Source organism: Fundulus heteroclitus, chromosome 16 (assembly GCF_011125445.2).
Source record: "Fundulus heteroclitus isolate FHET01 chromosome 16, MU-UCD_Fhet_4.1, whole genome shotgun sequence".
NCBI classification, from domain to species: Eukaryota; Metazoa; Chordata; class Actinopteri; order Cyprinodontiformes; family Fundulidae; genus Fundulus; species Fundulus heteroclitus.
This window is the reverse complement of record NC_046376.1, coordinates 34,326,343-34,351,225: the sequence shown is the minus strand read 5'-3', so window position 1 is coordinate 34,351,225 and position 24,883 is coordinate 34,326,343. Positions and strand designations below refer to the sequence as shown.

Sequence of the window (24,883 nt, the reverse complement as noted above, 5' to 3'; positions counted from 1 at the left end):
AGTTTTTTCTCTTGTACTTTTGCGATCTGTGATTCACCACCTGTTGCCGTTACCATCTCCAGGAGTTAGTGTTCTGATTTTTCCCTATGTCTTCTCTGACTGCTTTGTTAAGTTCCTGGATCCTGCCTTCTTTGGTTTGTTTCCTTAAGTGTTTGTTTGTATATTAGTTAGTTTGTGGACTATAGGTTGGTGTATAGGTTGAATCTATCTTGTGTTCTTGGTTAGTCCGTCCCTATCAGCCCCAGCGCAGTATTCTCCCTTTCCCTCAGCTCTCCGCTGTCATTGATTTCAGCTGCTCCTGATTTCATCTGATTTGGTTCACCTGTCTTCTGCTTAATTTTCCCTCTCTGCCTCTGTGCATGGACACTCCCTGGTTCTCTCTGTTAGGTCCTCTGTTATTCTAGCACCTCTTCGTTTCTCTGCTCCTCTCCTTGAAACCATTCTTCACACCACCCTGTTTCTTCTGCCTACGATATTCAGTTCCTGTTCTGCTACAGTCTTGTAAGTTTCCTTGTTTTTTCATTAAAACTACTCATCCTCATCACGCTCTGCCATTCGGGTGCTCCTTTACCGCAAATCATGTCAGCTGTTGTCAGTGACTTCTATAAGTATTGGGATAAGGTTTTCTGTGTCTCCTACGTAGCTTGTCTTTTTTCTTGCCGGCCTTCCAAAATGCTGGCCTTCCAAATGGTCAGTTTTGTGGAATCCGGGACTAATAGTTGTCCTGTCAGCAGACTCTTCCACCTGAGCTGTGTATCTCTGCAGCTCCTCCAGAGTTACCATGGACCTCACAGTTGCTTCTCCAATTAATGCTCTCCCTGCACAGTCTGACAGCTTAGGTGAACATCCATGTCTTGGTAAGTCTGTTGGCGATCCATCCTCTCTCCATGTTCCTAAGATGGCTTGATCTGGCATATGTTCAAAGTTTGGGGGATTGTTTCAGAACCTAACCCTGCTTTCAACTAGACCACAACTTTCACCCTGATCAGTCTGCTGTGTTCCTCAGTCTCCATGATGCTGCTTGTTCTCTAATGTTCTTTAACAAAGCCCTGAGGCCAAAAAGAGAACAGCGGCAGACTCAGATTACACTGGAGAACTCTAATTACAAAGAGGTTGACCTGGATTCATTCAGGGTATCTGATTTTCTGTATTCTGATTCTGATTAGAGCAAAAGGTTTTCAATATAAGAAGACACAACTTTTAAAATTTGATTTATAAACACCTTTTAAAACCACGGGTCATTTTCCTTTCTCTTCACAATCATGCACTACATTGTGTTTTTTTTTTATCCCAGAAAGTCCCAGTAAAACACTGAGGTTCGAGGTGTAAACAGGACAAAATGTGAAAAAGCTCAAGGGAGTGAATACATTTGCAAGCCGCTGCAATTCCAGCTCTGCTTTGACACTTCAACCTGGAGCAGGAAAATCTCAGTTCTTCTAAGTCACCTGACCAGCCTTGTCCATGAGCTAACATGCATGCCTGCACAATAAGAGGAAATGACAGAATTCAATCCATTGAATAGTACCAAGATAAACTCTTTTGTTTCTTTCCATGAGAAGCCAAAATCTGAAAATGCAGCAGTTTTACTGTACCCCTTTTCTGAGGTCTACTACTTCCCATTCTAAAGCGTTGAAGGGAAACTTAAACATTATTGGACATAAAATCCAGATCCACCAGGAGTCAGCTCCCATGTGAAACAAAAAGAAACAGAAACATGATGCATTCATCTCAAGCTTGTTAGAAGATGAGAGAAGAAGTTACCCCCCCCCACCCCCCCATCCTCCAACCCTTTTCTTGAGAAGTATTTGTCATGTTAGTAATGTCAGAGGTCATGCAGCCACAGCCTGATTTGGGTCGGTTCAAAGAGACAGAAACTACAAATGTTAATGCTGCCTCCTCCAGCCGTCGGCTGATGCCGCCGTGTCGGATTCCCAGATTATCACAGTGTTGGATCACAACAATAATCCTGACTATGTCACAAACCTGTTATTAATGGAAAAACAAAACCCCTGAAATTATGTCCTTTAATGAAGCTTACACTGTTTTGATTTTTTTTTTAAAAGCAGCAGTCTAAAACATGATAACCTTTTATTACAGTTATAAAAGTGTTGTCTGGGACACCTGTTTTGATTTTGATAGAGGGAAGCAAAAATTAGGACAAACCCACAGCCGCAGTTTTAAGTACATTTAAATTGCAGAATATCATCCCTTTCTGTTGTCTGCTCTGAATATGGTAGTACATCAAGCTGATTAATCAGCAGGTTATTTGGTCGGGTTACCTGCACAGGTAGCCAGCCTGCAGCCAGAGAGATGCTGCTCTTACATCACGTTACGGTCGTTTTAAAACTGCACCAGAGTTGGCCTTTGCCTTTCCCCTGTAAATACACTGATGTTTGCACTAACAGCTCTGTACTGTGAAATCAGTTGATAGATTTTAATCACAGCAGCAATTTTCCTGCATTGTTTACATGTCAATTGTTTACTTTTAATTACAAGCTGTGTGCAACGAAATCTCGTTCTGTATGCACTCTGTACATACAAAATGACAAATAAAGATGTCTAAGTCTAACTCTAGATTAATGGGAAACATGTTTCCTGTGGCTCATTCATGTTACTGTCCAAAACCAGTGAGTAACTAGTTTCCAGTGTTTTAGACCATCTGTAGGCCTGGTCTGGGTTAAATTAAAGTTATTTTTGTGACCTCTAAGCAAAAGATACATTAAACAATGACAGATACATTCAGTGGCCACTCTAATTTTAAAACTGAGCTGCTATTTCTGTGTTTTGAACTACTTTACCAAGTTTAGAAAGAAACATGTGAGTTACCGTAAGTCTTTCTGACTTCCTACCAACACATGAACTGTTCTTCTAACCCAGCTGTTTCCCTCCTCAGCCTGACTGCTGCAGGTTGAAATAATTTAGCTGGAATGCAGCGCTGTTATCAGACTCAGCCACGGTATGAGTGCTGAATGTTCTTCAGCGTGCTCCTACCTGATCCTTTTCGTTCTTGCTCTCAGGCTTTACTGCACCTCCCTCCTTCTCTTGCTCCATCTGCGCCTCCATCCTGTTCTGCAGAAGCGGGTCATCTGATCGCAGAGCTCCGGCTCAGCTCTGTTTATCCAGCGTCTCCTCCCACTGCTTCCACTCGGCTCTGCCCACACACACACACACACACACACACACACACACACACACACACACACACACACACACACACACACACACACACACACACACACACACACACACACACACACGCACACACACACACGCACACACACACACACACACACACACAGACGGGGATCTTGGGCTAAACAAAAAGTCAAAGTATTTTTTTGTTATTTTGCGAAATTTTTATTTATCGTGACATTGAATGTAAGAGAAGTCAGAAAGACTTCAAATTAGTGTTGAAAGATTGGTGTCTGACAAGATGCCTAACTTTACGTAAGGCTTAAGCTTTACTCTCAGCATGACTATGATCAAAAAACACATTGACATATTTGTACAATAAGGTGTTTGTATCAAACCTTTGTCAACTTGACAGGGATATCAGGTTGTGTTCGATTGCGACACTTTTCTTTAAAGTTCGTGCAAGTTACACAGACGATTGTCCCTCTTGTTTCAAGGAAATGACTGTGACGTTCCCCGGAGAGGAAATTTCTGATCTAACTCCGGAGTGTCCACTCTGGCATCCTGATCTCCAGCATCCTGATCTTGTCATTTACCGTCTTAAAATTGTCTTCCCTCTTGTTTTGTGTAAGAATCAGACATTTATCCTTAACATTAAAGAGCTCAGCTACGTGTATGAAAGGCCTTCTGAACAGTGCTCTTTCTATTTAAAGTAAAGTCAACCTCTGAATGTCATCACATGAGAGAAGACCTCATTTTTGTCATTTTTGCATGTAACTCCTCATTTACAGCTGCTCTCGGTTCCTTATTACTGTATTATTACAGTACAAATTTATGCAGAGGCCATGTTTTAGACCAGGGTGTGCCTCTTGTTGATATGAAAGCCTGAGTCTGTTTACAGCATAATAGATCTATCTACATAATAACCACTGTGCTTTTACAGGGTTAGAATGATGTCACTCTGCATTCTGTTGCATGTGTCAATTTAAAGCAAATGTGGTACTTTTCCTGATGAATACTGAGATCTTTGCCTCACGCTTTCACAGGCTGGTTCCTTCACATTCTTTGACCTTTCATTGGTTGATAACAGCTGATAATAACAGGTTGGCTTTGCAGTGGTCTGTTTTAAAAGGCAGGTTTTACCCCCACAACGAGAAAAACCCAACTTCCGAGTCCAGCCCCACCTGGCCCTGCATGCCTTTTAGCTAATCAGACATTCTTTCAGTAGACTCTTGTTATGCCATATTTCTCACTTAGAGCTAATCCCAGAACAGATTTCTGGCATGCATTTTTGTTTTAATGAGCAGAAACTATAATAGTAAAATGATCACTTTCAATGTCATTTTATAATTGGCCATGGTAAATTAATTAGAATTTCAAGTCAGAACAAAGATGGCTTTTAATAAGACAGTTCCACAATATGCCCACAAAGACAAGCCTCTCTTTTCATGACAACATAAATGGGCAATGGTATAAACTCACTAGCCACTTTATTGGGTAATCCTTTGCAGAACACATGTTTATACTGATGTTTATGTATATTTATACCTAATGCCTGTATGCTGAGCTCTGTAACTTGTCATCAAATTCCTTGACTGATGACCAAATAAAACTGATTCAGATTCATTCTGTCTCAGCTGCTGAACCTGCAGAACTTTGATCAATCAGTAACAAAATCTAGTTATTTGTTAAACAATGGGAATCCGCAGCTTGTCTAGTTGAGGCTTTCTACATCAATTTCTCCAGTCATTGTCGGTCAATATTTTGACTATTTACTGCACATTTGTTGAAGTCCTGCTTTTGTGTCCAAAACAGTCTGTGTGGTGCCCTCCTCAAGTTTAACGGGTGTACTGCATTTGAATTTTGAATCCGTCACCCAGAAAAACTGACGTCAGTAGCTCTGCCGCGGTGGGGTATAAAAGCGACTTTGTCTTCTATTAGGAGTTAGAGATGGAATACAAGTCTGTCATCTTTCGGTCAATTTTCAGGTTAGCGATTCATTCGCTTAGCATGATGTTAGTTTATTTGGCATTTATTATCTCACTTTAGTAGCCCAGACCACTCCCATTCACCCGTTCACTGGTCCACCAGGCACCGCATCCTATAGGTCCATTTTTCAAATATTAGATGTGGGCGAAATAAGACTCCTGTACAGGGGGTTAGTTGTTCTTTACAAGTCAAGAGGGACTGTCTGTCTGTCTGTCTGTCTATCTATCTACATACAATTAGAACATGCAATTCTAAGATGCTTGTTTGACAGATTAAAAATACGTTTAAAAAAAACTTTAAGTCAGTATTATACTCTTCATTAAGCCCCCCATGTCTCATTTCACTAAAAGCTGGACTTCTAGATGTAAAATGTCATTTGTTGTGGAAAATGAAAGTACACAGTGCACATTGCTATGAACACACCCTACTAGCAGTGAAACCCGGGGTGATGGCATCATGCTGTAAGGTTGCTTCTTTCAGCATTTATTAGGAAGAGGGAAGAGTAGACATGGCAACTATGTGGAAGACACTCTCTGGTCCAAGGAGACCAAAACAGTTTTTTCTTGTGTTCATCTGAAAATGATTTTTGTTTTTGTTTTTCCTTTTTGTCGTATTTTTTCTTTTCTTTTTTCTAACGTTGCATGTCTGAACACACCATCCCCACACAGTGAAACACGGTGGTGGCAGCATCATGCTGGCTGGGAATGTTCTTTGTGTTCTGAGTGTGGGATGCATCAGAAAGGTGCAGGATAATCACTCTTGAGGACTGGACTTCGGCACCCCTTGGTTGGAGTCTCCCCTTCCAGCAGGATTACAACTAGTGTTGCGCCGATGCCATTTTTTGGCCCTGATACCGATACCCGATACCTGGCTGTGCAGTATCGGCCGATACCGATACCATACCGATACCATTACTTTAAAATTTATGTGTGTGTGTATATATGAAGAACGGCATACTACTTGGATGTAAAATAATTGCTATCATGGCTTTGTCAAGCTGCTACCTTAATAAAGCAGGAAAAAGACGAATACAAAGTGAATCCAGTAGAACTAGTGAGTGTCGGGAGAGAGAAGGCTGCGTTCAAGTGACATACAAACATCAAAATGGTATCTGTGACCTATTTGTTGGTACTCGCCGATACCGATACCACCATTTTAGCACGGTATCGGCGCCCCGGCCGATACTGGTATCGGTATCGGTGCAACTCTAATTACAACCCGACATGTCAGAGCTACAAAGGAACTTGGGCTATTCTGCAAAATGGGCGGAAAATCGAGTCTCTAGATTTGCAACCATTTCAATGATGTGAAAATGTGATCTACAACAGCTTCTACAAGTGGAACAACAAATACAAATGAAGTATTATTTTTTTGCTGGAGTTGCAAGTCAAATCTTAATGAAACACATTCAACTCTGTCAGAATAATGAAACCAAAATATGAACGCTTATTGTTCAGCAGTGTGCTTTGCCCAGAGTTTGCTGACTTTCTCTGTCATAACTGTCTTCTTCCAAAGGCGAGTGCTCTTGTGTGTGTGTGTGTGTGTGCGTGCGTGTGTGCGCGCGCGTGCGTGTGTGTGTGTGTGTGTGTGTGTCTTTCAAGGCTGCGATGGTAGATTATGCAGACAATACAGGAAGCAGAAGCCAAATAACTCAGGAAACTCGCTTCCTGCCATTGCTGCTTGGTATAACCAAGGCAGTTATGACATTCCTGGAGACAAACAGCTGTCTTAGAAACACTGGACACAATCAGTATGCCCCGCCTGGAGAGGCTACACTGAGTTAGAGATGGCGATAGGGGGAGACAAAGACGTGAAAACAAAAGAGCAACAGAAACAGGATGAAATAAAAACTGAAAACTGATTACAGAGAGAGAACAAGCACAATACAGTTGTGTGATTCGTCCTTTCTGCTATATTAAGAATCTCTTCACATGACTAAAGAGGTAGAAATCTGTATTTTTAAAGAAGAGAAGAACATGAATGAAGGCAGGTCTTCTGAGGGAGTCCACAACATGAGATTAGAGACAATAGCAAACAGCATCTTACCACAAAAGCAATCTGCCCAGAGAAGTATTCAGGCAAGAACAAAAAGTGAGGCTATCGTACAGGTGTGAGGCAGAAAGGAAAACAGAGGCTGGGCTGGCAGAGATCGTCTCAAGTTGGAGGTTAAGAAGAAGGGCAGTGGGACTATAGAGCTACTGCTGCCCTACAGCAGCTACACTGGGTGCCTGTTAGAGTCAGAATTAAAATTAAAATTGTTCTGTGCACATTCAAGGCCATCCACAGCCTCGCTCCCCCTACCTTTCTGAGCTCCTTCACATTGCTGCTTCCTCCCGCAGCCTTAGATCCTCCTCTTCCATTCACTTTACTGTTCCTCCTGCCCCGCCTCAGCACCATGGGGAGCAGAGCTTTCTCTGCTTCCACACTCTGGAACTCTGTCCCTCCGGACATCCTCAACACCAACACCCTCTACCAGTTCAAGTCTAAACCCAACACCCAGCGCTTCATAAATGCAGATTCTCTGGGACTGCTGGTTCATTGTAACTTTTATTGTTTGTTGTTTTATGCTATCATGCTGAGTGTTCTGCACAGAGTCCTTGAGGATTCTGAAAAGCCCTTTTAAATAAAATGTATTATTATTATTATTATTATTATTATTATTATTATTATTATTATTATTATTATTAACAGACTGGCGACCTGTCCACGGTGTACCCCGCCCTTCGCCCATTGACAGCTGGAGATAGGCACCAGCACCCTTCGCAAACCCAACATGGATAGGCGTGTCAGAAAATGGATGGATGGATTATTATTATTCCTGGAGTTGGTGGTACCAGCAGTTACAGAGCTTTAAAGGTATACTATGCAACCGGGGTTGATTTTCCAGCGAGGCTCCCCCCAGAGGGCGAAAGTAAAAGTGCACTGTCGTAAAGATGCTCAGCTGTTCTGGTTTCTCCGTCAAGCCAGGCGCTTTGGTTGTTTTGAGATTAGCAGACAGGCGAACGCAACGAAAAGTGGAAAAAACGGCAGTACAAACAATGAATAACACAGTGAAGGTATGAACATCAAGCTTCTTGCAGCGCTATCTTGGCGAGGCGGTCGCCGCCGCCTCGCCAAGCCGCGACCGCCGCCGCCTCGCCAGTTTTATTATTATTATTATATTTTTTTTTTTTTTTATGTTGGCGAGACGCTACCGCCACCGCCTCGCCAAGCCGCAGCCGCCGCCGCCGCCGCCGCCGCGGTAGCGTCTCGCCAACATAAAAAAAGATTATTATAATAATAATAATAATAATAATAATAATAATAATAATAATAAAACTCGATATGCTTGCATGTTTATTTGACCGGCTGAGCAGAGCGGAGCGGAGCGGAGCGGAGGGGGGGGGGGGGGACAAACTTTGCACCGCTGACCGGCTGAGCGGAGCGGCGCGCATATCGAGTTAGTTTTATTTTTTTATTATTATTTTTTTGGAACGTTGGCGAGGCGGTGCGTGAGGGAAACCCTACAATGTTACTTACAATCGCATCAGCAGAAACGCGAGGTCCGCGTCAGCCTTGCAGCCTTCTATGTTCACCCGTGTACGACTCCTCTCTCTGTCCAGAGCCCTTTTCCTCTTTCTTGCCTGCTCCAACATGGGCTTTCGCTGTTTTCTTGCTGGTTCCGCCATGATAACTGCACAAATATCGCCACTGCGCTACCAACGAGCACACCTTTCACTGGGGGCGTGTAGCAGTTCTCGCCGTAAAGCAAGACCGACTCTTGCGATGCACACGAGACTACTGAGCCTGTGACTGCGGGCCGACTGCTCCTGCAATTGCAAGTGCGGTATTTCCCCCACAGACCCCCAGGGCGGCCGAGAAAACCTTAGTTCAACCTGAAATGACTCATTTAATCATCCAAAACGGTATGGAACATATTAATTAACTGAAAAATGTTGCATAGTATGCCTTTAAAGTGGTATATTAATTGTGGCATTTATCTGCCCTTGGGCCTACAAATAATTTACAGATATGTTTGCAGTGATGATGTTCCATCATCACTGCAGGTCAGCTCTGGCTTTGTGGTAAAGCCACCCCATGATGAACTGCTTAAGGGGTATAAACAAAGGTACTCTCAGTAATCATCAGCATCATCACTCAATGAAGCTTTTTCACATGGAAGCCGTAGATATTTATAACCATAATTATAAATGAACTGTCTGGCATTTTTTTATTCTATGTCTGTAGAATTGTCAAAAAAGGTGCAATGAGTGTGTGCTTCTGCTCCCTTTTCCAGGACAACCTCTGCTGTTCAGTGTTTGGTAACAACAGTTTAAAGAGGAAAAAAATGGATTTAGATTTTTCAAGTTTATAAAATTAATCGGAACCTCAAAATGACATGAATAAACAATTTCAAAAGAACTATTTAAACTTTGAACTACATTATATTAATGCAAGAGTCAAGGTTCAACCCTAGCCTTTTATTCATCAGTTTTATGCCTGTTTTTATAATGAAAGTTGAGGCGTTTAGGCAGGTCCTCTCCAGTTGCAGACAGTCTCACTCTGCACACCTCACATTACCATTGGGTTCTCTTCCTGCTCACAGTGCAATGTTGTCACCACATGCTAGCTCTCTGGGCCTTCTCATGCATTTGTTGTACTGTTTGTTTGGAAAATAGAATTTGTCGTCCAAAAGCTCCAGCACTGCCGCATAAAGCAAAAACCCAGGCATTTCTTAATTTCACCTGTTGTAATGCCCTTCCAGGTACATTTTCCCTCTCTGAAGATTTCTGGATACGTTTTTGGTTAAAGTGTTGCGCAAAAGATTCAAAACTTATTTTTCAACTGGGGTAAAAACCTTCATTTTTGGAGGAGACGTGGGAAAGTGAGAGGTAGTTAAACTCCAGGAGTTCTTTGGAAACTGAAGTAGGGAAGTCTCAGGGGCTTCAATTACATGTCATATGTTCTGAAAGCTACTGCTTAGCTTTTTGGCACTTTCGGAAATTTGGTTCAGGAATTATGGTAATGAGATGTACGCATGCCAAATCCTGACAGGATGCTCATAAGAGTGTTAAAGAGATCTGCCAATATTTTTAGATTGAATAGTGAAAGATTAAGCGGAGGGGTGAATGCGGATGAATTTATGCGATCGACATGAATGAAAGGCAGAACACAAGAAAGGTGAAGAAAAGATGCAGGCAAGATGGAGAGGAAGAAGTTAGACAAAAGCAATGGGTGAGAAAATCCCACAGTGGGAACAGGTGAAACAAGTTTGAAAGGAAAACTGGAGCGGGGAAGCAGGACAAGTTCATATGGATACTCAGGTGGCTGGTAAGCAGAAGGGAGAATCAGACACTAGACGTACTGATGAGAACAGACTGGATAGGAATAGGATGAAAAGTTGATCTGATGCAAAAAATGCTGAAGATGGCATAGCAGGAAATAAAAGAGTATTTGGCTTGCCCCCTTTTAAACACTGGCAGGGTCTATGGTTTAACAAATACCATACTGGACCTACAGGAAAATGGCTAAAATACTAGCCTCTTATCCTAGAAGAATATTTAGAACCAGTGCTGCTGACCAGCTCTGGCAAATAACATAGAATAAAGACGAGATAAGTTCCCAAAAAGATGATGGTAATACAATACTTGTGAAGTGTAAATAATGGAATATATCATCAATACTGGTAGATGGAATATCCAAAGCAATGGACAGTGCTCAAGAGAGTACAGCCTGGATAGAGCGGACTGAGACGAGAGTCAGAGGTGATGTGTGACAGAAAGATAGCTGCAAGACTGAAAGGAGAGGTTTACAGGATGGTAGTGGGACCTGCTATGATGCGTGCTTTGGAGATGATGCCAAGAACTGGTAATGGGACAGCAAACTGCAGAAAGCAGATTCAAGCACTGGTGGAAAAACTGGTGGTAACAGGGAGGCCCTGAACTAAGGTAAGAGAGTTATAAAAATAGCTTGTCCTGAAAAAGAGCTGTAGCAACCACAAATCATTTACACTGAGGAAGGTGATAGCAGAAGGAACCCCAGGTGAGTACTACCCCACTTTCAGATCATAGTTCTGCAGTAAACGTGCAACCACTAACCCTGTATTACAGGTCACAATGGCTCGTCACATAATGCCAGTTTATACACCGACACCCTGTGTGCTTATGAAGCATGCTCTGGGAGTGACAAACCCAAGGGTGTGGTTCACGGCTTGTGGCATTCCCCCGAGCATTTCATTAGATTCCTGAGTTAATGTCGCGATCCTCAAGCCTCATCAAGTTATCTGTATCAGATTGTGCTGTGCAACATTTCTCAAAACAGGAAAAAAAATATCCATCCATTTCTCTACACACTTATCCCTGTTGGGGTCACGAGGGGTGCTGGTGCGATCTCCAGCTGTCAATGGGCGAGAGGGAGGGTTCACCCTGGACAGGTCACCAGTCTGTCACAGGGCTACACGGAGACAGACAGGACACTCACATCTAAGGAGAACTTAGAGAGAATCAACCTAACAGTCATGTTTTTTACTGTGGGAGGATGCCAGAGAACCCACGCATGCACAGGGAGAACATGTGAACTCCATGCAGAAAGACCCAGGGTCTGACTCAAACCCAGGATCTTCTTGCTGCAAGGCAAGTGCTACCCACTGTGCCAAAGGTCCTGCTTTGAACCCAGGACACTGTTTAGACAGGCACTTTTACCAACTAAGCCACAGTGCCTCTGGAAAAAGAATATACTGAGTGAAAGGATGACAAGAAGGGGGCTATAGGTAGACTTATAACAGCCGTGAGGGGAACAAGTAAACTGTAACAGAAACTAATAGGAGAGAGTTAATAAAAAAAAAAAATACTGCAGAAATGGAATAATCTCTTACTGTCCCACAGTGGGCAAAGTCAGGAAAATCAACAATAACAAGATGACTCAAAAAGCAAACCCTGATGGACAAATCCTGAAAAAAAGGCAAAGAATTCAAGTTAAAGGCCTGGAGACAGAAATGTGGACCAGACCATGGTCTGGACCACTGGGAAAACTGCCGGTGCTTTACATACAATCTTTTTTAAATGTTGTTTTATCATCTTTCCTTTTATTCTCATTCATAAATGTTCTATTTTTATGTTGATATAAAAATATACCACTAAACAAAATTCATTGAGGACAAATATTTGTGCAATTTATTAGTAAAACCTTTTCCAACTAAAATACTAAACGTCTGAGCAAAGCTAAATCAATTTATTCGTAGAAAATAGAAATAATAATGAGCTAACTGAACAGTTGATAACTGAATTATTACTGGAAAGGTGCAGGGAAGTGATTCTGCTGAAAAGTGTCATTATGAAATAAAAAGGCCGTTGGGAAAACACCATTATGAAAGAAAACAGCTTTTTTTAAAATTACATGTTGAAATAAAGACTGCTGTAATTAAATAATAATGCCTCAATAATAATGCATTTCATTGTGAAAAATATTAATGTGAATTTTTTTTTTTTATTATTATAAAAAATTAAATAGTGAGATGATAATATAAACATTCGGTTATTTCACAATGTCATAATCACTTTGAATATCTAGATGTTATTTATTAAAGTAGAAAATTAATACATAATTAATAACTACCATCCATTATCTAACGCGTCTATCCCTTATGGGGTCACGAGGGGTTGCTGGTGCCTATCTCCAGCTGTCAATGGGCGAGAGGCGGGGTACACCCTGGACAGGTCACATAATCAATACATAATGTTTTATTTATTCATCTCATTTTGAACTCCCATCTATCCATTTTAAGGCACTGTATCACAAAAGAGACCATGTGGATCCCACCTACTCTTTCTATCCATGTGATCAAGTATTGTAGTGCAACAATAAGAGATATGATAAGATAGGACTTTATTAATCTCACAATGGAGAAATTCTGTTAGATCAGCTCATGTAACAAATAGTTAGGAAACATGACATAACATAAGAAGGAAGCTATATAGATTTTTTAAAAATCAACAAACCAAACCAAATTAATATGTATATGCAGACACATGCGCACATATATCCATTCACAGACTTACACATGTCTGTTTATGTGACTATGTACACGAGGCAACCATGTTAGAGTGTCAATCATTGTAAATAAACATGTCCTTCATCATCTACTAAATCTTTATAAATAGGGTTGTTTTAGATGTAGGATTTAGTATTTTCTGGAGGGATCTCTACACTAACCAGCTGTTATCTTGACTCTTCCATTAGAATTGTTTTGTGAATTATTAAACTAAGATCGCCTTTACTGTTGGCCACTGCAGTCAAGATTGATGATTACTCCACAGAGTTGATTCTGAAGAAGGTGTTCTAAATATCATCTTAAAAGGCAAACGGGAATGTTTTGTTTCAGGTTTTGAAATGGTGACAAAGCGGTATCCATTACATCATCACTCCATGAGATGCTTGCTCAAGTGCTCTTAGCAGACACGCCCACCTTTCCTCCACTCCTTCAAGTTACGCCACAGCCACTTCCTTCACTCAGCCAGATCGCACAGCTCCATTCGTGTTGACTGTCCAGAGTCCACGAATACGGCTCAGCTTGTTTCCGCCCTCACCCCCAATCCAAGTGACCACCTTACCAGGCAAGGTAAGCAAGGATTTTGTTTCTCATTGCTTTCAATCAGCGTCAGCAGACCTTTTGTTTTATGCTTTCCATTAAATGCAAACAGCAACATTAAAGTGCAACTCCATCTTAAACCCTCATACTGGGATATCCTAAAACAACAGCGTTACTTCCTGATGATACTGCATGCTACTATTTACGGAAGTTGTTAAGTTAGGAGAAATTTAGCAAAATCACTTGAATCAAATCTAGTATCTTCCTGAACACAGAAACATCTCAGACTGTAAGATATCAGACGGGTTTAATTCAGCTCTCTAGTCGAACAGCCAAAGTTTTTACAGCTCAGTAAAACTGCAGTGCCATTATTGACCAAGAGAAACATTTACAGCACATTTTCATTGTATGAACAGTATCTGATAAAGACGAGCTTATCTTAAAGTCATGACTCCCTTTGCAAACGGGGAAATGTGTGAAAGTGCAACAGTCTGCCAATTAAATCAGAAAGACTACACTGTGTTAGGGTGGTGTACTAAAAGATGGCATAAATACAAAATGTATAAAGTATTTTGTAGAACTTACTTCTTTTATCATTTCCAGCCTACAAACAATAAGCATGCAACAAATAAAGAGGTTTTGGCTTGCTTTAAAGAGATTTTGTCTTTAAATGAACGTCTCCCTGTTTTTCTTCTTCCTGATCTTATCCTGGGGCCTGCAGCAGCACATCTGCAAGTCAGCCACATTCCAACCAGCCTCTCCTCTCCTGCTCCTGCTCAGACATGTCGCTCCATAGCTTTGGGCTCGAGCCTCTCTCCTGCCACGCCTGGAACAAAGACAGAACCCGTACGTGACACTACATTCATACTGATAAAAAAAAAAATCATTTCTGTGGGGTAAAATGTTGCTACCCCTCAGGTTCTTTCGCTGTACACTGTATGAGAAAAAGAAAGACTTAAACTTGAGATGCTGTGTGCCTATACGTTCTCTTGCCTTAATTGTGTTAATGTTGCTAGGAGAACTACGGGGAATCTAATTATCAATACAGGAAATGGAATGAAAGTGCTTTGATGCAGGCCACATAGCTATATTCCAGCGGTAGGATGTTATTACAAACGGTTTCACTGTGCAATGCGTGCTCTTGAGCTTGTTTCACACATCATCTTGCTGTTAGTAAGATTAACATAAAATCACCATTTCTGATTGCCATTAAATACATTGACATGAACAAATACTGTAACTAAATTATTTTTTGTTTTATCTTCTTGTACTTGTAATGCTAGGTTTTAAAGGTGTATTTCAGCAATGGGCTGTTTGGAACGTCATGCTTGATGGCACAAAGAATCCTTAAGTTTTCCAAGTTTGGCATCTACATTCAGCATATGAAGCTCTTATTAATGCATAATTTGTCTTAATGAATAATTTAGCTCAGTACTATGTTGTTCATAGAGAACATTGATTATTTATGACCTGCAGAAGTCCTTTAAAGAGATAAAAAGCATTTATTTTCAAAGCACACAATATACTTGACAATTTAAATAACAGGGCTGCACAGTGGCGCAGTGGGTAGCGCTGTTGCCTTGCAGCAAGAAGTTCCTGGGTTCAAGTACACCCCTGGGTCTTTCTGCATGGAGTTTGCATGTTCTCCCTGTGCATGTGTGGGTTCTCTCCGGGTACTCCGGCTTCCTCCCACAGTCCAAAAACATGACTGTTAGGTTAATTGGCTTCTCCAAATTGTCCTTAGGTGTGAATGGTTGTTTGTCCTGTTTGTCTCTCTGTGTTGCCCTGCGATAGACTGGCGACCTGTCCAGGGTGTACCCTGCCTCTCGCCCAGTGAATGCTGGAGATAGGCACCAGCAACCCCCGCGACCCCATGAGGGATTAAGCGGTTTGGAAAATGGATGGATGGATGGAATTTAAATAACAGAAAAGGGTTTTCCAAAATAACATTCTTTGTGACCAGGGTATGTAAAAATAAATTTTCCAATTTTGTTAGAAGTGGAAAACAAACTGGTCTTTTAAACAAAAAATAGATTGATGGTGCATTTTGTTTGCTGCTGGAACTCAGATCTCCAAATTGTTGGGCAACTATAGCACTCCCTAAAGCAAGGGTATATTTTTCTTGTGGCAGCTACAATTTTTTCCCTTCTGACATTTTCCAATAAGAATTATTAACTTTACATCAACACCTAATATTTTTGGCATAGAACATTTACCTGTGAAGATGTTGCTGCAGTGTTTAAATGATGTGATTCCCATCTTAACAGTGTTCTAATAGCTCAAGCCACGACGTGATACATCTCACTAATCCAAGTAGAACAAAATATAAAAAGTTGAATAGGACCTCTGGATGGGTTTTTCTTTGTTGAAACATTTTGTCTCTTCTTCAAAAGACTTCTTCAATCTACAAAATGACAGCGTTATAAGCAGTAACTTTGCATAACGGATCAACAAGGTTAACGGTGACAATCAAACCTGGTTGCTCGCATGCAAAAGAGGACCTGACAATAAACTGTGATTTGACAACCACTGATTGCAGCTTTCTCTTATATACATTTCACAGACTGTGTTTGTGTCGCCGTTTTAACATTACATTGTGTGTACTTCCATGCAGAAATTGCTGTGAGTCCCAACAACAATGTGGTGAACATCTATGAGAAGAAAGACAAAGACTGGGTTAAGATCCATGAGCTGACTGAGCACAGTGGACGTATCACAGGTACTGCAGCTACAGTTGGGGAAGGCTGGTTTTTACTGGTTTGCCAATGTCTGAGTAGGAAATGTGGACCCTACTGTGCATGTAAAGAAGAGCATGTATATTTGATTAGAACCCGTTTGTTTTTCCTAAATAATTGACCATTTAAGACTTAAAGTGTTTTTGCTGACAGGACTTTCTACTGTGCACAGGTATTGATTGGGCGCCGGTGTCCAACCGTATTGTGACCTGTGCCTCTGATCGTAACGCCTATGTGTGGACTCAGAAAGATGGCATGTGGAAGCCCACCCTGGTCCTGGTGCGCATCAACCGTGCAGCCACCTGTGTGAAATGGTCCCCTCTGGAGAACAAGTTTGCTCTGGGCAGCGGAGCTCGGCTCATCTCTGTCTGCTACTTTGAGAAAGAGAATGACTGGTGAGCAGGAATGGGATTAAAATGAAGATTCTTTGAGTCCACTGAGAAACTACCAAGCGTAATCAGGCCTGATTAAAGAACTGCTAGCTTGAGAGTCGATTGAGCACCAAGAGCAAATGTCCATCAAGTTGATCTTTTACCTTGCCTTTATACTAACAAGGATCAAGCATGAAGTGCTTGTATGGTTCTGTTTGGATCAAATTATTCAATTCAATTCAATTTTACTTAGTGCCAATTCACAACATGTCATTTCAAGGCACTTTACAAAGTCAAATTCAATCAAATCATACAGAGTAGTCAAAAAGTTTCCTATCTAAGAAAACCCAGAAGATTGCATCAAGTCTTGACAAGCAGTGTTCACTCCTGAAAGAGCGTAGAGCCACAGGGAGAGTCGTCTGCATTGTCCATGGCTTTGCAGCAATCCCTCATACTGAGCAAGCAAGAAGCGACAGTGGAGAGGAAAACTCCCCATTAACGGGAAGGAAAACCTCCAGCAGAACCGGGCTCAGTGTGAACGGTCATCTGCCTCGACCAACTGGGGGTTACAGAAGACAGAGCAGAGACACTAACGCACAGAAGCATACACTGTTCCAGGTATTCTTTCTAAGTTATATGGTAACAGCGGATGATCTGTCTCTCCTGGATAATGACACAGCTAACAGAACGCCAAACCAGGTGTACCTTCTATGAAGAAAGAAAATGACAGAGAACAAAAACTTAAAAGTTAAAATAACAACAAACAATGCAAAATTGCAGAACAATAGGAGAACTCAGCAAAGAGAGAAAAATAGACCCTGATGTCCTCCAGTAGCCTAAGCCTATAGCAGCATAACTATAGAGGTAGCTCAGGGTAACATGAGCCACTCTAACTATAAAAAAGGAAAGTTTTAAGATTAGTCTTAAAAGTAGACAGGGTGTCTGCCTCACAGACTAAAACTGGGAGTTGGTTCCACAGGAGAGGAGCCTGATAGCTGAAGGATCTGCCTCCCATTCTACTTTTAGAGATAATCAGATCTATGATATATTATGGAGCTTGATTAGCTCCATCCATCGCTTCATAAAGTCTCACCCTCTCAGCATATGTGTTCTTGTTGAATATAATCATCTCTACAGCATGATGTGGAGATAAAGGTTCAGTTTTAGTCTCATCTGATCAGAGCATCTTCTTCCACATGTTTGCAATGTCTCCTATATGACTTGGCAAGCCGTAAACAGGACATCCTGTTCTTTTCAGCAATGCTTTCCCTGTGACTCCAGAGCTGCAGGGCTTCCTTGGAACTTCCACAATGGCTTTTAGGAACGATCTTTTTGAATATAGATTTAATAACAATGTAATGATGCTGACAGAGGATCCGAGAATTCAGTTGAAGACACAGTGTGATTAACAACTTTATTAAGGGAAGTCTCTGGTGGGAAACAGGAAACTGCCAGGAGCACTCACCGGAAGCAGAGTCTGGAAGGGGGGCCATAATCAGCTGTTCATATGGCTCAGTTCCTAAGAAAAGCTGATGGGAAGTCAGACAGTGGTAGGATGAGACAGTGAAATCCAGAGACGAGAACATGGTTAAGAGGAACCCAGAGGAAACCCAGTATATAACGACAAACCCAATATATAAAGACAAACACACGAAAAACAATAGTGTTCTCTGCTCACAGAGCAGACGAATTATTATTTGTGTTTTTAAACTATTTATTATTATTATTACGGAACTAAAACTTGTTTTGCGGCCCATGCGGTAACGAAACTAATGAATCAGGTATCCAAGTACAGAATGTGCACAGCTACTCAAACCCAGAAATTTAGACCCCTCAACAACTAGGGGCGCTATAACAAAGGATAATGCGTTTCGGCCTATAACCACCAAACTACTGGTCCCACACTCAAAAACTTCACGTCACTTTGTTTATTGGATGATTCTGCAAAATAAAGGGAATTGGCACACCCTTCGTTTCCCAGCTAGTTTTTGCGCTACATGGCTAGAAAGGTTAAACCTTTCTAGTTTATTTGCTGATTATTCTAAAACCATAACAGATTTTAACATGTCCTTCATAACCCATAGTCCAAAAAAGATTTTGCACATGTGACCCGCGCCTGCACTGCGGGCTTGGAACCCTAATGATGAGACGTAATAAGATCTAAAAAATTTTCAGAATGTGCATGTATATCTGCACATAACAAAACAGCAAACAAGAACAAGAAAAAACGGCAAATAACAGCAGTTATGTAGGATTTTATTAAAGAAAATGCATCTATCCTCTGTTTGCAAAAGTTTATTTTTATTTACTTTAAAATCTAAAGATAAATATTAAAATAGGAGTTCTATGAAAATTAAATTTCCTATAGTACATACTGATCAAAAAATATGAGCTCTTTTCAAAAGAATGTGTAATGCTTGCGGCTCCAAAACAGTTTTATTCAGGTAGACGGAGGGCAAAATGTCTCTTCGGATCGTAATGGTTGCAGAGCCCTGGTTTATGAGGACTTCCATGTCTTGCTCGGTCTGCAGCTGGTCCGTCTTCTCTCCATGTCCAGATGATGGATGGATCAGAGTTCTGGGAAATGTTCAAAGCTTTGGTTATTGTTTTAGAACCTATCCCTGCTTTAAACTGACTCTGACTTGTCTGCTGGGTTCCTTGGTCTCAGTGGTGCTTTTTGTTCTCTAATGTTCTCTAACAAACCTCTTAGGCCAGAAACAGAATAGCTGCAGTTAGAATCAGATTCAATTGCTCATTGTTGGACTCTGATTACTGATTAGGTTGAGTTGTACTTTATTTAGGGACATCAAAGTGTATGGGTTTGAACACGCATTTCACTCTTTATTATTATCTTGATTTTTGCTATAAACATGTCTAAACCAGGCACCATTCTCATCCGACTTCATTGCTATGCACCACTTTGGTCCATCATATAAAATCCTAATATAACAGATTTAACCAACTGTAAAAAAAGATGTCATGTTATGTCAAACTTTACTTGACAAACCGATTGTTGGGAATATTCAGCAGATCAGACATAGTTTTATCTGACTCAGGTGGCTGAGCAAGCACATTAAGAAGTCCATCCGTTCCACAGTTCTGAGTCTGGACTGGCATCCCAACAACATCCTGTTGGCAGCTGGATCTGCAGATCTCCACTGCAGGTAAGAACCGACTCTCACCTTCTTTAGATCAGCTCATTGTTTTGTGACAATGTTAATGTCAAACCTTGCTCTTGCTTTTATTCAAAGTCAATGGCAATAGTTGTTGTGGAAAATGTTATGTCTTCAATCAAATGACATCAATGTAGCAGTTAAAGCTGGAAGCAAAGCTGTAGATCAGAAAACTCAGTGTTGAGGAGCTCAGATGCTGGAGCAGTTCTCTCTGTGCTTCTCAGGATTTTCTCAACCTACATCAAGGACATCGAGGACAGGCCTGGCCCCACAGCCTGGGGGGCCAAGATGCCTTTTGGGGAGTTGTTGCTGGAGCATAAGGACTGTGGTGGGTGGGTGCACAGTGTGTCCTTCTCCCCTAGTGGGGACCAGTTGGCCTGGGTGGCCCACAACAGCAGCATCACTGTGACTGATGCAGCACAGGGGAAAGAGTAAGTACATTTCCCATGACCACAGCATAAAGACAGATAAAATTTACATCATGCAATTTTTATGCCGTCTGGTTGCATCTTGGCGTTGCAGTGTATCCTTTCTTTGTGTCCAGGGTGACCCAGCTGACCACGGACTTTCTGCCACTGCTGAGTGTCCTTTTTGTCAACCCTACTGAGATTGTTGCTGCGGTAAATAATACCTGCTCACTGTGTGCATGTGTGTGTGTGTGTGTGTGTGTGTGTGTGTGTGTGTGTGTGTGTGTGTGTGTGTGTGTGTGTGTGTGTGTGTGTGTGTGTGTATTCTAGTCGAAAATTCAACCGCAATAATGTGTATCAACAGTGGATATATTCAAACAATCAAAAAGAAAAAAAGGCCGACTGATGCAGAATGTTTGTCAAAAGCCCTTGAAAATTAAAGCATTAAAGATAACTGAGGGGACAAGCCGGGAATTGAGATGATTGTAGCTTAAAGAGCCTTTCTGAGCAAATAAATTCACAAATAAATTTGCAAATAATTCACAAATATCCTGAAATGTTAATCCATGAGTCAGCAAACAATCTCTAAATAACAGATTAGAGCATTTGCACCTACAGAAGCTGCAAACTTTTTGCATACCACCATTTACATTTCACCACCATGTGGACTGCCCAGACAGCCATAATGTAACTACTACATAGGCTAATTCATTATATAATTATTTATGTATGACACAGTAAAACAAAACTTTTAACAAAGATTAAATACAAGTATTGGTAAATATTGACATATTTAATATTTATGCATAAATATTAATAACAATGTGTCTGTAATTTCAATATATTTACAATGAAATATCAAAAGGGGAAATTAATTAATTCATTTTGTTAAATCTGTTCATAATTATTAGTGTAATTATTATTAGTACTTTGAGGGTTCCTCTGCACGAGAGTCATACAATTAAAATACTTAGACTGTCCCCACGGGACATCAAATACAGCCCATCATTTGATTGGTTTAAGCTGCATATCATGTCCACTGGAAACCAATTCACTCTAAAAAGAGAATGCAGCTCCAACTTAAACAAACTGCTTCAATTGGTAACAAGTACTTGACTTAACTTTATTCAACTTAACTTATTTGGATGTGGTTGACAACTGATGAACTAAATAAATTAAGTTGGATCAGCTTCATATACTTACTTGTTACCAACTGAAGCTGTTTTTTTTTTTTAAGTTGGAGCTGCATTCTCTTTTTAGAGTCAAACTAACTTGAGGAGCATTAGCTCCACCATCTAACTCTAGGCTGGTGGATTATCTCAGTTCATTATGTTTTAAAACACACCACTGTCAAGCACTTAATCATTTATTTGCTTTATTTTGAATGAATTGATGGTGGATCTGGGTAATCATTAAATGGATTACTTACTTTTTTAATTTTATCGCTTTATGGGAGTGTAGGATTTTTATTAGAGTAGATTAAATTAGAACCTATTTCCGGTCATTTCTCCCTGATTTTCTCCAGCAAAAGCTTAAAAATGCATTATAAACACAAACATATTTTCACTGGTGACAATGTCTGCTGTCTTTGACCTGCTCTAATCTCCTCCGTCTATGTCAGGGCCATGGTTGTTGCCCCTACCAGTTCTCCTACAAAGGTCCAAATGCCCTGGAGTTTGTGAAGAAGCTGGATATTCCGAAGCAGACGTCCAAGGGCAGTTTGTCGGCAATGCAGCACTTCCGCAACCTGGACAAAAAGGCCACTGACGAGGATGACAACGAGTTAGGAACTCTTCATCAGAACAGCATCATGTAAGGGACACTCCTTCTCTTCCTCTGTCTGCATCATCATCACCATAAAACTTTATTTACACCCCTTTTACATTAATAGAAGGATTAAGTTCAATTCAGTTTGTTTATTGAGAGCTGATTCACAACAAACAGTGTTTTAAGGCACTTTACAAAACAAATCAACTTAATCCAGTCATATAGACAGATTCAGAATCACTTGCATACAAAGCGCATCCAATGTGATCCGTGTCATTGAACAACGCTGAATAGTTCAGTTAAATATTTAAATTGATAAAACAGTTGCTAAAGAGTTTTCCAAAGAAATCTCTAGTGTCACTGACTTCCAGCATTAACCCCTGCTGGATGAGGATTTAGCAGCTATGAAAAAGAAAACCTCCTTTTCACGGGAAGAAACCTCCAGCAGACCCAGAAACTGGCTCATTGTGAGCGGCCATCTGCCATGACCGACTGGGGGTTTGAGAAGACAGAGCAGGCACACAAAAAATACAGAAGCACTGATCCAGGAGTACTTTCTATGTGAAGGAAATGCACAGAGCTAAAGGCAGAAGGAGCATCTTTAGTGGCATCGTCCAGGAGAGGAACACAGCTAAGCAGATAGACTCTGAGTCAGTTTCCGAATCTGGAGGAGAGGTCTTCAACCTTGGTCCTCAGGACCCACTGTCCTGCATGTTTTAGGTGTTTCCCTGTTTCCACACACCTGTCCTAAATAAATGGGTGATTAACAGGCCTATGCAACTCTTTATGGCCGCTGAGGATGTCATGCAATCATTTGACTCATGTTTGGTGGAGCAGAGACACACTTAAAATATGCATGACAATGGATCCTAAGAACCAGGGCTGCCCTAGGTCAGACTCTGGGGCTGTAGCTCAGGATAAACTAAGCCACACTAACTATAAGCTTTGTCAAAAAGGAAAGTTTTAAGCTTAGTCTTAAAAGTAGACAGGGTGTCTTTCTCACGGACCAAAACTGGGAGTTGGTTCCACAGGAGAGGAGCCTGATAGCTAAAGGATCTGCCTCCCATTCTACTTTTAGAGACTCTAGGAACCACCAGCAGACCTGCAGTCTGAGAGCGAAGTGCTCTGTTAGGAACATACGGGGTAATCAGAGCTCTGATATATGATGGAGTTTGATTATTAAGGGCTTTATACGTTAGAAGAAGAATTTTAAATTCTATTCTTGATTTAACAGGAAGCCAATGAAGGGAAGCTAAAATTGGAGAAATATGATCCCCCTTATGTTTTTAATCAGAACTCTTGCTGCAGCATTTTGGATCAGCTGAAGACTTTGAACTGCGTTTTGTGGACTTCATGATAGTAAAGAATTACAATATTCCAGCCTTGAAGTAACAAATGCATGGAGTAGTTTGTCTGCATCAAAGCTTTCCCCAAATTTTAGACAAATTTTAGACTTTCAACATGCTGGATTGGTTGGGGCAGCTCCATGTTTTAAAGGAGTTCTCACAACGGTAAAATGCTTTGTCCTGCAGGCAGCTGTGTGTTGTATCAGGGGAGAAAGCCAAAGTGGAGAAGTACAGCAGTGTAGGTCTGGATGGAGCCATGGTAATCTGGAATTTTAAGGTACACATGTCCAACAATCTCTACTAGCTGTGTGTGTTGAAAGAAAGTTTCACAAATTCACAAATCTACATTTATCAACCTTAATGATTTCAGTCCTTTAAATGTAATGAGTATATTTCTGAATATAAGCTAACCAAAGTAGTAGAACAAGATTAAAGGAAGGTCATTGTTATTGTTAGTTATAGTAGTAGGAGCATTTGCAAAAATGATTAAAAAGAAATTAATTAATGTTGGTTAATTATTCTTTCTTCTTCTTTTTCTTCTTTTTAATGTTATTGATGTTGTTGATGACAACAATACCAGTAATAGAATGTAATGATTGTTGTTGCTGTCTAGGAAGAATCTTGTTTTTATATCATTTAACATGTTTTTTCATTGTTTTGCAGCACTGAATCAACTCAGCTGTCCTCATTTCTGAAGCATCTGCAGAAGCAAAGGCGTTCTGTCCTATAAACACACCATCTGCTTGTTCTTTGGTTTCGCTAAGAACAGGAAAACGCTCTTATCACTGGGACAGCTGTGATTTTATTTGGAATTAGAGACCACTAAATAAAGCTTTCTTCTTGTTTTAAATTGTATGTTCATTTCATGGACACATTACTCCTCCTGAGTCGCATACTGTATGTTCAACATGCTCTTTTATTCTATTCAGTTTATAGGTATAGCACTGATTCACAGCACGTCATCTCAAGTCATTATACAAAAAGATTTGACATTTTATAGTTCTTACTTTTTTCAGTTCTTATACAGAATAAAGTAGGAGCACACATAGAAGCACTGATCTAGGAATGCTTTCCATGTTAATGAAAAAGTACAGGATTAATAGAAGCAATGGTTCCTTCAATTGCTGTTTTTAGAACTAAGCCAGGTTTTTTCCCCTCACAAGCTTGTCACTAGGTGCCAGTGGCTCTGTATATTCATTACGTTTTTCTTCCTTTATATCTACTTATAGTTTGTATTCTTGTCTTCTCTAAGCCCTGCCTTCTTTGCAGACGGCAGGGCTTAGAATGAGTTCTTAATGGAAACCAAAGCCAAGTTCCTTGTTTGTACCAATAAACTTGGCGAATAAAGTTTATTCTGATTAACAAAGGTGGGTTAAAATGTTGCTGGTGTAATGAGT

General features: G+C 40.7%; 2 protein-coding genes across 3 annotated transcripts in view; one reads left to right on the top strand and one right to left on the bottom strand.

The window, feature by feature from the left end:
* The window catches only part of LOC105925249 (transient receptor potential cation channel subfamily M member 4), a 67,706-nt gene extending 64,633 nt beyond the window's left edge, over nt 1-3,073 (bottom strand). Inside the window, exon 1 of the mRNA XM_036148550.1 lies at nt 2,992-3,073. Within this exon, the coding sequence (XP_036004443.1) occupies nt 2,992-3,063 (72 nt within the window). The 5' untranslated portion in view covers nt 3,064-3,073. The remainder of the gene's footprint in view (nt 1-2,991) is intronic.
* A 10,524-nt stretch (nt 3,074-13,597) lies between these two features.
* Nucleotides 13,598-24,336, top strand: zgc:86896 (uncharacterized protein LOC415190 homolog). Of its 2 annotated transcripts, none has more exons than XM_021315732.2 (10): nt 13,598-13,717; nt 14,412-14,533; nt 16,302-16,406; nt 16,595-16,817; nt 19,850-19,957; nt 20,191-20,397; nt 20,511-20,586; nt 21,995-22,185; nt 23,673-23,763; nt 24,150-24,336. In XM_021315732.2, the coding sequence occupies exons 2-10, from the start codon at nt 14,470-14,472 to the stop codon at nt 24,153-24,155; spliced, it is 1,071 nt and encodes a 356-aa protein (XP_021171407.2). In that variant the 5' UTR covers nt 13,598-13,717; nt 14,412-14,469; the 3' UTR covers nt 24,156-24,336. The 2 variants fall into 2 exon arrangements, with proteins under 2 accessions (XP_021171407.2, XP_012716481.2); XM_012861027.3 differs by having other exon boundaries at nt 14,409-14,533.
* Nucleotides 24,337-24,883: the final 547 nt, after the last annotated feature.